The sequence below is a fragment of the Homalodisca vitripennis genome, chromosome 4, assembly GCF_021130785.1.
Source record: "Homalodisca vitripennis isolate AUS2020 chromosome 4, UT_GWSS_2.1, whole genome shotgun sequence".
NCBI classification, from domain to species: domain Eukaryota; kingdom Metazoa; phylum Arthropoda; class Insecta; order Hemiptera; family Cicadellidae; genus Homalodisca; species Homalodisca vitripennis.
In genome coordinates, this window is record NC_060210.1 from 44,176,451 (window position 1) to 44,193,159 (window position 16,709).

The following is a 16,709-nucleotide window of genomic DNA, read 5'->3' on the forward strand; positions in this document are numbered from 1 at the left end:
GTGAGGAGAAAATTCAATAAGGGACGTATTGCTAACCCCTTCCAGGTGGGGGATCTTGTCTTTTGTAAGGCCCATCCGGTCAGTTCGGCCGTGGATAAACGGGCAGCCAAACTTTGCTATCGGTGGACAGGTCCTCACCGGATTCTTCGTTTTCTCTCCCAGTTACTGCTAAGTTGGTTGATCCCGTATCGGGGGAGGTTGTGGCGGAGGGCCACGTTTCTCATCTGAAGGCCTTCCGTGGTGATACCTCTGGTCATGCTCTGGATACTGGTGCGGGCTGCGGGGGTGTCCGGGGGACTGATCACCCCTGGTTTTCCCTGTGGTGTCGTTTTACTCTCTTTCTGTTTTCTTCTTTCTCCAAGAGAGGCGCCTCTCAAAATTTTCAGGAGGGCCGTGTTTTGTCTGCCTCCTGCTCAGGACTTCGTTTCCTGTTAGGGTTCTCGACTTCCCGTTTCCTGTGCCAGAGCTTGTTGGTTCTTCTTTCAGTGGGGGAGAGGTTTTGTTTGGGGTTGCACCCTTTTTAGTGGGGGAGGTTGAGCCGGGGCTCAGTTTGGGCAATTTATTTTTTGTCTATTATTTTCCCACCTCGGCCACTCTTGTCAGTCGGTGGGGGAGTCACTCCGTCAAGTATTGATTTTCTGCCTGGTTGGACTGATTGGTTGAGGTCAGCTGGTTGACCTTGACTAGTTTACCGACCAGCTGTTCACCGGCACCGGCACCGGCTACTGTTCGGAGCGGTCAGACTGTTCGGAGGACACGTTCGGAGAAGCTACTGGTTTGCTGTCTGTTCGCTGCTCGTCCCGTTCCACATGGCTGGCTAATTCTCCGACTTTCGGCAGGTAAATGTTCTTTTGCACTCTCTTAACTTATTTAGTTGGCGGTTTTTCTCTCCCACCCAGACATATATTATCGTAGATTAGTTATAAGTAATTTATATATATTTTTGTAACTTGTGTTCCTCGTGTACGTGTTCGTGTCGCAAAGTGTTCGTTCCTGTCTTTCGTACATTCTAAAATTTGTTAATTTATTTACTATGCTTAGTTTAGTTTTTTATATTTTTGCTCTAGTGCTTTCTAACTGATCCGTTCGTGCGAACGGAAATTATTTATTCCGTGTACACACTTTGATTTTGTTTAGTGTAAGCGAGACGGTACAGACTTTGCAAATTTTTGTTACCTCGTGTTTTGTGTTGCGTGCAAAATTGGGTGGCAACATTCATGATTTCGATTTTATTATTTAATTATTGTTATTTGGGGAAATAATGTATTGTTATTATTTGTAAATTATATAATTATTATCAGGCCTACCTTACAATTAATATTTAATAGCAAAATGTAAATTATTATAATATAATGATTAAAATCCAGCGAATTATAGTTACAAGTAAATGTTATCACGCTTAATCATTTAGTATGGCTGTCCTAGCCTATGTAATATTTAATATATTGTCACCAAAGTAGTGCATCTTAAAATACTTGGTGTCTTGAGTTATTTTTAGGAAAATAGTCTTTGATACTTACGGTACTGTTAGTTACAGATTGTTATTTTTTTTAATTGTTAAATTTAAATATTTTATTATACTTTGGCCAAAACATAATTAAGTTTTTATTATTTCTCGGGTTGTAGTAAGTTGTTCTGAATATCTACTGGTTATGTTGGGATTCTATAGGGTCCCGTGAGTGCCGTCAGCGGGATGGCTGGTGCGGCGAGTCTGCCCGGAACAACTTAAAAAAATGGAATGCCCGCGCCTGCCAGCGCTATTAGACCGGCATCCAACGGAGGTGTGTAGTGCTCTCCCATTCTTCTGGAACTTCTGGAACACAGTTGGATTAAAAATGTGTTTCTTTACTTCTTATACTGAAACTTGCGAGGACTGGGGTGCAGGGAGCGCTGCCAGATGTTAGATCTGGAGGAGGGCCAGTACCTAGCCAGTATTTATTTAGTTAGTTACATGACCTGAAGGGGAGGATTTCATCTTTAATTCGGATTCGTGGAGGCATAACTAAGCCCCGCCTCCTTCGAAAATTGGCTTAAAATATATTTTTTTAAATTTCGGCTACAAACTTGAAACAAAATTACTTTTCAAAAATAGTGGGCCTAGAAATTCTAGAAACCTTTTTCCTCCCCTCAGTTCATAAAAATTACAGTTAAATTTAAAATTTTGCTACTGCCGTACCTGATTAGTGTATTTAGTAATATTATTTATTTATTATGTTATTGTTTCTATTTATTTATTATGTTATTGTCTTTATTGGAATTCTATTGATTGTTGTATTTAGTTATTAAGTTACGCGGTGCACCCTGGTGCTGAAGTAATTGTATTTTGCATGGAAATGTTTGCCACCTATTAATTAATATATCATTTACTCGAAATCTTGTCTCTTTGTCTCTCTCTTTCCCACTAGTGGCATGTGATTGTTTTTTTTTAATGATTTGCGAGTTTGGGAGGTTTGGCGCGCTTCCGAGGCTCCTGGTCTATTTCGCTTACTACTCGGAACAGTACAAATAATTTGTTAAATAGTTAAGAAAATTTAATACTGGAGAAAATTATGTGCAATAAGGCAATTATAAAGAAATAAGTTTATAAAATAAAATTTTACTACCAACACTCATTGTGTAGAAAAACAAATTAACGAAATTGAATGACAGAAAGTTAAGTAAAATTCAGTTTGTCTTTTCATGGGGATTCACATCCTTGTTACTTTTTAGGACCTTCAATCAGGATATTTTGATCATATCCAGGCTTTCAAACTACTTAGGAAATGGGTCCATTTTCTGACCACCTAATCTTTCATTAAACATTTCAGACAACAAATGACATAAAAGTAGGTACTGTATACCCATTTGCCGTTTAGCTTGTAACGAAGATAAAATTCCAGATTAAGCTAAAATGTTTTGGTAACTTACTTAAAAATGTCATACAAAAGGGTTATCCAAAAGTCAGTGACCACTCCTATCATTTCTAGATGGTTTGACCAATTGGAATAAAATTTTGGGAATCTTCCCAGTTATGTTTCAATATGGTGGCCGCTAAATGGATTTTTCAGCTATTTAGAAACGGATTTGCACGAAACTTGGTTTGTGAGGTTTATTTTGGAGTCAAGAAACGCGCATCTGACTTCAGTTTTACAAATTAGCCACTTATTTCCAAGATGGTGGTAACAAACAAGGGGAAATTTTATAGCAGATTTAAATGAAAATCAGTATCTGGGGGTTTATCAGGTTGAGAAGCATGAATTCAACATAGCTTACAAGAATACTTACAAGTTTTCAAGGTGGTGGTGTCAAAATGGCAGCGCTAATTTGTACTGTACAAACGTCTTTGCCCAGCTTCATGAGGTAAATTCCGTCTTTTTTTAATGTTCATGCTACATTCATAAATTTTTAATACTTTTGTTTTTCCTTAAAATGTAACTCTACCATTGATTTTATTGATTTGTACTATTATGGTTTCGCCACTGCTGGAACCAATTCTTTTTTTAGGTCTCGACATGAATTACCTTATTCGAGAGTAACCTGATTTCCCACATATTTATATATCCTGTGAAATATTTGCCGGATTTAACTTTTAGTAAAAAACTGTGTTCATAACGCCCAATTATTGTTTGTTCCCCCCATAATGACTAGAATATCATTATGATTGTGATCAGATTTCACAGCTTTTCCATGTGGCGTGGCCATGGCTATCAGGTTTCAAAATGATTTGTATTATTCTGTAAAAAAATTTAAAATGGAAGTAAAAGGCAAAATTTACAACCAAAAAGTAAGAAGATATTATAAATACAATGTTAAATGAATAATAAAGAATATTGTTAGCCCTTCTTTGGAAGAAATATATAAGAATTAATTAACCAAAACTCACATATCCTATACTTGTGTGTTCATTCAATAAAACATGAGTAAAATTAATTACTAAACTTCACAATCCTATGACACATGATAAATCTGTAAGTAAGCGATGTGGTACTGGACCAAAAGACACAAATAACGAAACCTGCTTTAAACAAATGCATTGCAATGGGTCCTGCACCCACGGCCTCAATTATCTTATTGATAATGTGCTCCATTATTGTTTGTTTAATTCTTTATATCACAGGTTCAGCTACCTTAATCTATTGAATACTACTTTCAACTTACAATGTTGAGCATTTGGACAATTTCAGAGTTGTCAGCATTTACTGAAAAGGCATAAATTTCATCCATACAAAATTAAATTAATTCATGATTTAAACGAGGATTTCAATTGTCGTATACTATTTTCTGAGTAGATGGAGCTGAATGATGCAGATCCGCATTTGTTACAAAAAATATACTTCAGTGATGAATCCTCATATTTTCTTAGTGGTGAAGTCAACAGGCATAACTGTCTTTTCTGTGCATCTGAAAACTCACACCCTACCAGGGAAGCGCACTTAAAATTTCCTGAAAAGATAAACATGTGGTATGATACCCCCAGCAATCGAATAATGCCACTTTTTATCGACGGCAATGTAACTGGTGAGCTTTATTTGAATATGCTAGAAGAAGACATTGTCCTTAAAATAATTAAAGCTATTAAATGAAAGAATCAGTGGAAAATTTGATCCTTGGTTCCAAAAGAATAGTGCCCCGCCACATTACACAAGAGATGTTTGGGCATTTTTCGATCAAGAATTTCCTCATTGATGGATTGGACGGTGCCAGATGGACCTGACCTTAATCCTTTTTTTGTGGAGTTATCTTAAGACCATAGTTTACACACCTCCACATGTTTAAGCTGAATTGCGTTAAGGAATAAAATGGCAATTACACAAAACTTACACCTGATGTTTTGTGAAAGGTCTGAGAGAAATATGAAAGTAGACTGTTTTACTGCTGGGAGACAAAAGGTGGCAACTGGGATTTCGGATTTTGGAAAAACCCGGGCTTACATGAATAAAGATAAAGTAAGTTTTCTGGCAAACTTTCATGTAAAAATCATATATACATCAGTACCTTCAACATCAACACTGACAACCAGGGAGTTACTCAACCAAGTGAAATAATTGGATCAACAAAAAGTATTCACTTTGAATTACAAGAGACACACATTAGAGAATGAAGACACTATGGGCAATGATAACTGCCTGATCTTCAAAAGTAGAAACTAACAAAATTAAATACTAAAATTTATTGTACAAAGATTCATGTTATCCCATTGATTACCAAAAAGTGGTTTTGCTAGGAGAAAAAGGTAAAAATAATGCTAGTTTAGAATAAAACTAAAAAAATTCAAATATAACAAGATAATAAAGAAAATTTACCAGTTTTACCAGGATTTAAAATTAACTTACCACATTTTGCACAAACAAAAGTTGTTTCATTATGCAAGTTAGGATAAATGCTTGATTTATTTTTGCTCCTCTCTTGTATTATTTTTTTCCAGTTCTCTAAATGATCTCCATATAGTTCCTCTTTTAATCCATTTTTGTGTACAAGAACATCAACAGAACATTCTGAACACCGATATAATTCCTAAAAAGAAAAATGCCACATAAGTGTACACCTTTAGGCAATATTCTAAACTCGATCTTAGACATGATGTAAATTACACTGTAAAAAAGATGTGTTTGCGTTATTCTGTTTAATAGAAGAGAATCATTCTTATTTTGAACAGTAAATTAATTCCTTAACACTTTTGAATCAACAAATCCTTTATTAGTCAAAAGTAAATTATATATAGCTCAAAAGATTGGGCCTAAAATGTATATTTTACAGCATTTTCGTTAAAACTCAGTTTATTTGAGTAAATATTAAGATATATAAATAGCTTTATCAGCTCTTTATTAAAGGATTATATACTCTTTTAAATAACATGGTATGTAGATACAAAACATATACTAATGAAATTCCAGAAGAATTTTATATACAAACTAAAACAGCAGGCAATCTCTTATCTTTTTCACAGATGAGTACAGGCATGAGATCACCTCCTTGGTCCTTTTTGCATAATAGGTGTGGGGTGAAAAATCTACTGTTGGTCTTGACATAATTTTAAAAGGATTAAATAGAACTATACCTTAAAAGTAGTTTAAAATTGTGCATCAATGCAACTGAATAAAATAACACTGGATTGGAAAGATATTGAAATATTTTTAAAGAAGAAGTAAGTTACAATTCAAATGTTTAAGTAAGCGTGAAATATGTTATACAATATTAGAAAGAACATAACCAATTTTCATCAAAAGTTATTATGCAGTTTATGTATTGTGTACATGCTAAAAATCAATTACATTTTTTTTAAGAACATAAAATACACTATTTTCTAAGCTTTGAAGCTTTATGTAGATTAAATAGATTTCAAGTTTTTTAATTGTCATTAAATGATAAAATCTCTTGCATTCCAAACTAACTCGGTAACAGCCATCATAATTCACAGCATTGCTGTGTTCACTTGGGAACAGGTTAATTAATTGTTCTAATGTAACAGCTGATATCACCGAAAATAATAATTCTCATATTAGGTTGCATAATACTTTACCCCATACTTATTAACCTTCCTTATTGTATCTAATTGTTTTTATGAAACGTTTCTTATGTTTCAACTTTTTATTTAATCAACAAATATACACATATTCTCTAAAGAGCTTGGTCTCAGTAAGTGAGACTGGTAGGCTTATCTTGGAAGTTACCAAATGGAAGGTTAGTTTTCTCTTCGGAATAAAAACACCAGAGTAAAACATACCTGAAGTAACACCTTCAGCTCTCTAAACCTTTGTCAGTAAATGTTTTTCTAGTTGTAAGGATACACTTTTCTTCCTACCTTATCAGTCATTATCATAAATGTGTGAGTTAAAAGTATGGATACACTCTGTTTAGTTTTTGATGGATAAAGATGGAGGGATGGAACTCAGGACACCTTTTTAGGAAATAGAAATGAACTTTTTAGTTACTGTTACAACTTTGCCCACGTCCTCAAAATGGGATTTTGGGGAGGCGGCTCAACATGTTTAAATGTAAAGACCCATTTTGTAAAACCTTAATTGAAAGGTCTTGACAAAAGAAGAAGAACAGTGGAAACTAGAACTTTCTATCTCAACCTAGTACAAAATGGCAGCTCATTGAAATTAATCAATAACTTCAATAGACAACCACTTTCCTTACAAACTCAAACCTGTTTTACAGTTATTACCTGCTGCAGGGCAGGCCTCTCTTATCCCTTAAGTGTTTTTGATTTATCTTGGATGATTCCATAATATGATAACTTGAATAGTCAACAACGTAAAGCGTAATGACTAACGTAACACACAAAGGACATACTGACATGTCACCACACTACACGAACGTACGCTGGATGTGTGACAAGACAGCCAGCAATGAGCATTGGGGGTTGGGGATTAGAAAAGCAAAGAGGGAGGAAAGGATAGACCCGCTACCGGCCGGCGATTACTGACCTTGCGAACACTTTTGCGAGTCACATCATCTGCAATATTCTATCCACAGTTTTAGAGTACAAGAGAGGTTATCTTTAGAATCATATAGTAATATATATTATTGAAAAAGAAATATTGATAATGTCAATCTATTTCTAATTTACAAATGTTTGTAAAATTTTGTCTCATTATTGAAATAAATAATTTTATGCCAAATTAATATTCAGCAAAACATTGGTCATTTTTTTATCTGCCCAAAACAGCCAAAACCAGTGTGGGAACACCGTTCCCACATGTTTCTGCTCCACTACACCACTGATTTCTTCTGTCCTATGATTATCGTAAATATATTTTACCTCTTCATCCTTAGATTCATTACCACTTTTCTTATTGTCATGGATGCTCCGTCTGCTTTCGATTCCCTGCAACATTTAATAAATATTACATCATTAGAAATGTTCATCCACTGGTTTGTGCATAACAAAAGACTAAATACATGCACGGTCCATGCTCAGACGACATGTTGATTTAGTTCCAATATTTGCTATGGGATCAAAACACAAAAATTGCATATTAAAACACAAAGATGCTTTAGCGCCTTCTCACAATACATTAATCTTCCCTTTTCCATTGCATCTTCTTTCCACCACCATCAAGGTCCCTCTATATGAGCAAAGGTGGAGGAGACCAGTGGACAGTGATAAAGGAAAGAGTGACTTCCCTGTCCACCATCAAAGGAGGTGGCAAAAGGACCACGGCCCTATGGCCTCAAAAGGCTGAGGAAGAATCCAAGGTTCCTCAACTAATTTCAATCAAACCAATCTCCAGCATGTCAAACCTTCTTCAGATGTTGTGTTCAAGAGATTAACTAGAAGTTCTTCGGCTGTGCCTCTACTATAAGAGACATGAATTGAAAGGTATGTGCCAAAGGCATTCCTTCAGTCAAGTTTATCTACATTTTGGTTTGCCTCAGAATTGTGGTAATAACTGTTGATATTGTCTTTCATGATGTTGATCTATAGATTCCTGCTCCTACTTGAAATGCAGGATCCCCAGTGTATCATAAAAAAATCATATAATTCAAACCAGATGCTCCACCCTCTCTCTTCGTCAATCACTCAAAAAATGTTCGGCAATCCACTTAACATTTTCCTTGTCAAATCCATACAGTGGTCAATAGTCATCTTCTCTCAATTCTATCCTAACATTGTAAATTTTACAAGCACGTTTCAACACAAATTCAGTCATTACTACACAGATATGCGCACTTGCGACGGTGAGTATGGTCCTGGGCAGACTCTTTCTTTCCCGAGTGAACACTATTTAATGAGGGAACACTGGGCATTTATGAACTGGAAAAAGGAGTTGGCTCTCGCAGGATCCATACAAGTAATATGAGTGACCACTCGCCTGATGAGTTGAGTCTAGGTGATTTATTCAACAGGATGGAAGGATGGTGGGCACTCTCAGAAAATGAGAATCAAGTGGGCTCTGTGGATTATTAGACTATTTATATCACCCATTACAAACATTCAAATGTCCTTAACCCTAGAACTTGTATTCTGTTGTCTAACAGCTTGAATTTACCCTTATTCCAACTCTCACAACTAAGATGTGTCTGTGGTCCTTCTACAATTGTACATCTTAAAAGGAAGGCTGGAAATTGAAGAAGCTTCTGCCTAAGTTCTAAGTGACGGTGATGAGGCACCTCCTGTCAAGGTTGGCAACCTCATCCAGTACTGTAAGATGACAGGGAAACCATACATCATCGGGTGTGACGCCAACGCTCACCATCTGGTTAGCGGAAGTATGAACATCAACCGACCAGTACTGTACAACAACAGGGAAACAATACATCATCGGGTGTAATGCCAATAATCACCATCCGGCATGAGGAAGAATGAACATTAACTGAAGGATTGGGGTCTATGAGTATAGCACTAGTAATAAAATAATATAATGTGCTACTTATAAAAATGCTATTAAATTGTAAATGGGTGAAGTCCTGGATCTAACACTAATGAGCTTCTTCCTAAACTGGTAGGCATAAATAGCCTGTGTCTAGAGAACTATTTTTTATTACCCCAGTCATAAACTGTTTTAACATTGAAACTACAGGGTCTTTTTAATAGTAAATAGAGTCCAAAAACAGAATGATTGGGGGAATGCAAAGGGCTGTAGTATAATAAGCAGCAGCCACAAGAATTGAATAATTGATATTTATGATTATTTTATAAATACGCACAATAATCCTTGAAATAATTACTGAAACCAAATTACATTATTGGTATTTCAAATTACAAAGGTAATAAAGTAATGATGACTAAAAAAATCTATCTAGGCTATATATATTTATAAAACATAACAACAAAACAGTGAAACATTGAATTACTTTTTAATGTTTGGACGGATAAAAGTGTCAGACACCTAACGACAAAAATAACACATGTATAATGCCATTTTTATTATTGTGAACATTATAGATGGGCAGTATATAACTTAATAGTGACAGTAACAGGGTTATTCAGTGGTAACCTATTAACGGGATACCATGTTACCAGTAACAGCTTGGCGGAATTATTTTGCATTCTCAAACTTGTTTCTGGTATTGGGTTACTCAATCAGCAGTAATAGCCAAGGTGATATTAAGCAAGAAGACTTGGAACAGATCAGTATATAGATAGCACTTTCCTGGAATTAGATTACTGAGATGTCAATAACGTAGTGGAGTTAATTGGATGGAAGTGGAGGGGCAAGAAACAAAAGATCAGAAGCAGTGTGAAACTGGCCATAGATTCCATCCATAGAAAGAACTAATCCTCTGACATGAATCCTAACCTGGTTAATGAACTACTCCTGACCTAGTTCCTGAACTACTACTAACCTAGTTACTTAACCAGTTCAATTAACAAAACTATATTAATTTTGTTATTTGAAAACAAAAAGAACAAATATAAAAGACTCTACAGAATCTACATAACTGACATTCTAAAACTAAAAATACCAGTTTTAATGAACAAAGTGTACTTAATTTCACAGGCCAAATGCAAAAAAAAAACAAATCTATAGATGACTGTACCTCAAAAACGTAGGTGCAGATTTTGATAAAACTTTCTATACACATTCAATACATGGTCTACTGTATGATGTTACTACCCTTACTCTTAGGATGCGCCTACTTTCAGAGATTTGTCAATTTTACAGCCTATATGCTGAAAAAAACAAATCTATGGATGGCCGTCCCTCAAAAACATACGAGCCGGTTTTGATAAAAGTTTCTATACACATTCAATACATTATCTACTATACTACAATGCAACCCTAATTCTTAGACTGTGTACTATTTTCGGAGCCACACCGATTTAACAGGCTATGTGCTGACAAAACCAATCTATGGACGACCTTACCTCAAAAACATACGATCTGATTGTGATAAATCTTTATATACACATTTGAGACACAGTCGACTACACTACAATATAAGACTCATTCTTAGACCGCACCTATTTTCGGAGCCACACTGATTTTACATGCTATGTGCTACAAAACCAATCTATGTTATGGATTTGTTAGTCACCTGAAAAATAGTAGATCCGATTTTTTTAAATTTTTTACGTGCATTAACCGTCATATCTATAGTAATGAAGATTATGTTGGTTGAGCATTTTATTCGAAAGAATGAAAGGATAACCTGGCTCGTACGTTTTTTTAGGTACAGCCATCCATACTTACTTACTTGATACTTGATGTCTTCGTCTTTGACTGATAAAACCAGATAGACTGTGTCAATTTTGTTTAAAACTGTTTGCAATTTGTTCAGAATAATTTTGTGAAGTATTTAAAACTATATACACTATTTACAAAGGTTTATGGTGGCAGGACTAGAACAGTGGGTCATCTTCAAGTTCCTTGAGTGCATAGATAGGCCTACTTGTAAGTCTGGACCATATGGCTTCCTTGAACTTAATAGTGTTCATATTTCTGATGCTTTCCGGTAGGCTGTTGTATAGTTTGACTGCTGCTATTGGAAAACTGTTCAACGATTTTGAAAGTCTACATTTTAGGGTGTTTAGGTCTTTTGCATGGCGGGTGTTGTAGCCATGGACATCTTGTCTTCTCCCAAACAGTGATTCATTCTCCTTTATGTATATAAGCGAGTTCATTACATATTGGCCTTGAACCGTTAATACCCTGAGGCGTTAGAAAATAGGCCTACAATGCTCCAGATGGTCTGAAGATGTAACGATGCGTAGCACCTTCTTTTGGAGAACAAGTATTCTGCTGCATGCTGATGCATGGCCCCAGAGCAGAATACCATAGGCTAGGTGGCTGTGAAAAAGTGCGTGGTACACCGTTACCAGGCACCGCTCTGGTACCACGTTTCTCAGTTTTCTCAGCAAGAAGATAACCCTGGAGAGTTTTGTGCAGACTTTGTCTATGTGGCAATTCCAATTTAACTTCGGGTCCAGCCAGAAACCGAGTAATTTAACGGCCTCATCACAGTCCTCTATGACATCTCCATTTTTTAGAGTACAGAATATCAGTTGTGTTTTTTCTTCGTTTAATTTTAGTTTGTTTGTGGTGAACCACCTCTTGGCATCTGCTAACAAGTCCTCGGCTTCCTGAAGCACGGAGTGTATCAGCTTTCCTCTGGACAGGAGCGTGGTGTCATCTGCAAACAGCACTGCCCTGCCTCCCAGTCTTATATCATTCACAAGAATTAAGAAGAGCAAAGGTCCCAGGATGGAACCTTGTGGCACTCCATGCATGACTTCTCTACATCCTGAAGTAGTCCCACCAAGCGATACCCTCTGTTGTATATTTTCGAGATAGCTGGAAATAGTTTGTTGAACTGTTCCTTCGATCCCATAGGAATTTAGCTTGCTACGTAGTATCTTATGCGGCACACAATCGAATGCTCAGCTCAGATCACAGCGCAAGAGCCATTGATTCGCCAGCCTCGAAAGCTTCCATTATCTTTGATGCTATGGATAATAAGGCAGTGGTTGTAGAACGTCCACTTCTGAAGCCATGTTGGGTGTTGCTGAGCAGATTGTTGGACTCAAAAAAATCAACCAACTGTTTTTTCATTATTGACTCCATGACCTTAGACACCACTGGCAGAACTGAAACTGGCCTGTAATTCACCAGTTCCTCAGGATTTCCTTTCTTGTAGATGGGGACTGTGCATGCAATCTTCAAAGCATCTGGAAAGATACCTCGACTAAGACACTTGTTTATTACTACTGATAGAGGGTTTGCCACTTCATGGATCACCGCTTTCAAAACAAAGCAAGGAACACCATAGATATCCGGGCTTCTAGAGTTCTTTAGCCTATTTACTATTTTTATAATATCTAGTGGCCGCACCTCTAACCAGTGGTCTAATATAGGCTTAGGCCTATTCGCAATTTACAGAGGATTAAAGTCCATCTCCGGAAGGTTTGTCACTATCTCTTCAACAGCCTCTATGAAGAAATTGTTTATGTTGTCGGGACTTTCTGAGCAGGAAGCATATGGCTTCTTAGGTCTGTGTGAGTTTATAATATCCCAGGCTGCTTTACACATGTTGGAGGATGACCTGATGGTGTGGACGTTGAATGCCTTCTTAGCTTCTGTTACTTCCAGTCTGTACTTTTTATTTGTTTTACAATATAATGCATAGTACTCATCACGGTCTTTTGGTGAGACTGCTGATTTATAATGATCATTTAGAAGAACTACTAAGTCTTTAAGCCTGCGCAAGTCTGCCATATACCAAGATTTATCTTTAAACTGACATTTAGTTCCGTTTTCTGGATTTTTTTTAAAAAGGTTTCAATGGAAAAAGTATGTCAAAATTGTAATTAAAGGTTTGAAGAAATCTATCAAAGGAGTGCTCAGATAAATAGTGATTCAATTGGCCAGTTTACGTTTTTTAGAGCCCTCCTTAGTAAAGGCAGCTGTTCATCCTTGATGACGCGCTTTGTAAAACTATACTTATCATGCCATGAAACTTCTTTGAGTTTACCATCTCCCAAGCTTGACTTTATTGTCATAATAACTGCACTATGGTCCGCAATCATAAGTTCAATGACTTCCACCTTATAATCCCAATTAAAATTTGTAGCCATGGAATCTAGGCACACTGTGCCTCTTGTGGGTAGTCTGTTTGAAATGTATAGGCCATGACTAATGAGCATGTTTGTAAAAATGTTCTCTTCCCATGATTTTTCTTCCAGGTGTACATTAAAGTCACCACAGACCACAAGTTTTTTCTTATTTCGAGAAAGAAAAGTAAAACATTTGTCCAGAAGTTGGATAAACTCATCAAAATCACCATCAGGAGAGTTGTAAATCGACATGATGATCATTAAAGAGTCCAAGAGCTCAATAGCGGCAATTTCTAAAGTTAGTTCTTTACAAAATTGTTCAAGGTTAAGTTTTTTATATCTAAGATTATTTTTAACATAAACTGCTGTGCCTCCATTTTTATGTTCCTGTCTACAATTGACATCCGCCAAAATTAAATCTTCAATTTGGGTGTACACATCAATTTCATCTTTAACTAGCCAATGCTCTGAAATGCACAGTATATTTGGTCTAGTTTCCAATATAAAGAAAGATAGAACCTCCATTTTTGTCCTTAAACATTGAACATTTATTGAGGATATTACCTTGTCTGAGCTATAATTTTTCATAGGCTTTTTCAACTTAGGCCTATGTCTAGTTTGGTTTTGTCAGCACATAACCTGTAAAATTGATGTGGCTCCGAAAATAGACGCAACCTAAGAATGAGGGCTGTATTTTAATATAGTAGACAATGTATTGAATGTGTGTAGAAATTTGTTCAAAATCAGCTCGTAGTACGTTTTTGAAGTGAACATCCATATGTTTTTCCAGTATTTGACATGTGTTGAGTTATTTAAATTTTGGTATACTAAACAATAATTTTAATGTATTGAAACAATGTTATAAAAACAGTGTATAATTAGTCTAATCTATGGTCTAAATTTTTCATTGTAGTAAGTTACTGAAATGTTTGTATAATATGCATACATCGAACTACACATGTAGAATTAGTCTTAGTTTACTTAAAATTAAACGTCAGTTCATTAACAGCATGATACTAGGCCTAATACTGAGAATAGTATGGCTGGTAAAAGGTTACTGGAATGTAATACCATTTGACCTTGTTATTTTGGTAAAGGGTTAAAGACAAATAACAGTATTTCTCATCTCTAGCGGCCAATAATCACATATAATACACATGGTTTTACTTTGTTTGATTAATTTGGAACAATAATGTCGTACTAAATTACGTTATAGGTTTTAATATTGTATGAAACAATATTGTTAATCTGTAAAATAAAGTCAGCTGGCAATTATTAATTATGGATATCTAAAGGTTAAATGTATTTATATTTGATAGTTTAGATATTTCTCATTGACGCTTAATTCGATTGTCGTGTTTGCCGCTTATTACACTGGAGCCCCGCAAAGCCCTACAGGCAAGGATTGGAATATCAAGGTGTTTGTCTAGGACGGTGTTGATCAAATGAATGGTCAACAGACTCCATAGTTCACCTATTACAAAAGCACATTCACAATAAATAAAACACAAACAAAGGTATAGTACTGTACAAATTATTTACATTGCTAACAACTGAAAACGTAAAGAAAACAATAACTAATATGTCAAGTTTCACATCATAAAGTCAGAGTTTCTCATGTCAGTTAGAAAGACAGCAAGTAATAAATTTATCTAAAAATAATAAGCATGTTATCTTCTTTCCTTTAGAGAAGGCACTATATTGAACACCCTTGGAAGGAGAGCTTTAACCAATTTTTAATTTATATGTTTATACCAGGCCTACATTTTAAGAGGCTTTCCTATTTCCTGATCTAATTGTTTGTCTGACCTTATGGTTCCTTTATTATTTATGAAATTGTCACTGTATATATTAAATTAATTATTTTAATTTCAAACACGATTATTATTATGTAGTGTCAATTGAGTCAAGTATTCGATATACTAATCTTACATATCAATGATTATATTAAGTGATATAGCAAAACCTGGTTTACTTAATTAATAAAAAGAATTGCTAAAAAGTTAATCTACAACACATTTATTCTTCAAAATCTTATATATGTATAGAAATAATTTCACTGAATTATTTAATAGACTAATGCTGAAGAAAATTATATACATAGAACAAATTATTAGCCTTCATACATTTATTTATTACAATTTGAAAAAACTCTGAATATCCCAATATAGTCCAACTAAGATCTGTCATTATATCTTGAACTAGTTTTGTTGAAATTGATTAACAGCCTGTATGGTTATTAATGTGGAATAAAAACAACTAAGGTTAATTTCAGAGATAACCTAAGTTTTATGAAACAATACAATACTTTTAAAATTAAATAAATTGTATGTTTACCATTTCAATGCGCGATTCCTCTGAGTTAAAAATACTTTTAAGGTTAGTGGATTAAACGAGCTCCTCACGCCTGGAATTTAATGGGGTGATCAGCCGAGGCGGAGAGAAAGAGTGGGGACAAAGCCGAGCAGAGCCGAGCAGTACCGATAAATCCCGAAAATTCCTGACAAACTCTTTACATGCGGCTGATAGCGACCTCAGTTCGGAACGGTTCTGATTTCTATTATCTTACGAATTAATGAGTCGTTTTATATCCGAATTAATGAGTCGTTTTATATCCGAACATATCTGCAAAACATAGAAATTATATCGAATTAATTATATTAATATAGAACTTTCTTTATAACTCCAAAGACACTTTACACGAACATATCTGCAAAACATAGAAATTATATCGAATTAATTATATTAATATTGAACTTTCTTTATAACTCCAAAGACACTTTACAAAATGTGAGATGGTGCACAACGAATAAAATGTCATAATCTTTTTGTGCTATTGGAATATATTCAAATTAATAGGGCAAAAGCAACATATTATAATGTGGAGTCCTTAATTGGCAGTAAATAAATTAATAATTACACTACAAAATCTGTAATAAGAGTTATGTAATAGCTGTAATAAACTAAGGGTATTAAAAAAGATTAAAAAAGAAACTTTTGTGTGTGTGTGTGTGTGTGTGTGTGTGTGTGTGTGTGTGTGTGTGTGTGTAGTACACACACCACACCACTGCTACTGTCCGATGAGACGTTCTGAAAATTATTGATTGTTAGTTCTGAGCTATTATAATTTTGGAGGGAAGACCAGTCCAATTTGGGATGAAACGGAAGTGGCTGGATAGTTGATAAGTCAAGCCAGCGTTTCTACGCCAGGTGCAGGGTTGCAGTG

At 35.4% G+C, this 16,709-nt stretch overlaps 1 protein-coding gene across 1 annotated transcript in view; it reads right to left on the minus strand.

The window, feature by feature from the left end:
* LOC124359236 overlaps nt 1–15,930 on the minus strand; it is a 29,882-nt gene extending 13,952 nt beyond the window's left edge. The window contains exons 1-3 of the mRNA XM_046811822.1: nt 15,821–15,930; nt 7,748–7,813; nt 5,313–5,493 (exon numbers count right to left, since the gene is read on the minus strand). Of these exons, the coding sequence (XP_046667778.1) occupies nt 5,313–5,493; nt 7,748–7,813; nt 15,821–15,823 (250 nt within the window). The 5' untranslated portion in view covers nt 15,824–15,930. The remainder of the gene's footprint in view (nt 1–5,312; nt 5,494–7,747; nt 7,814–15,820) is intronic.
* Between the last annotated feature and the right edge of the window lie 779 nt (nt 15,931–16,709).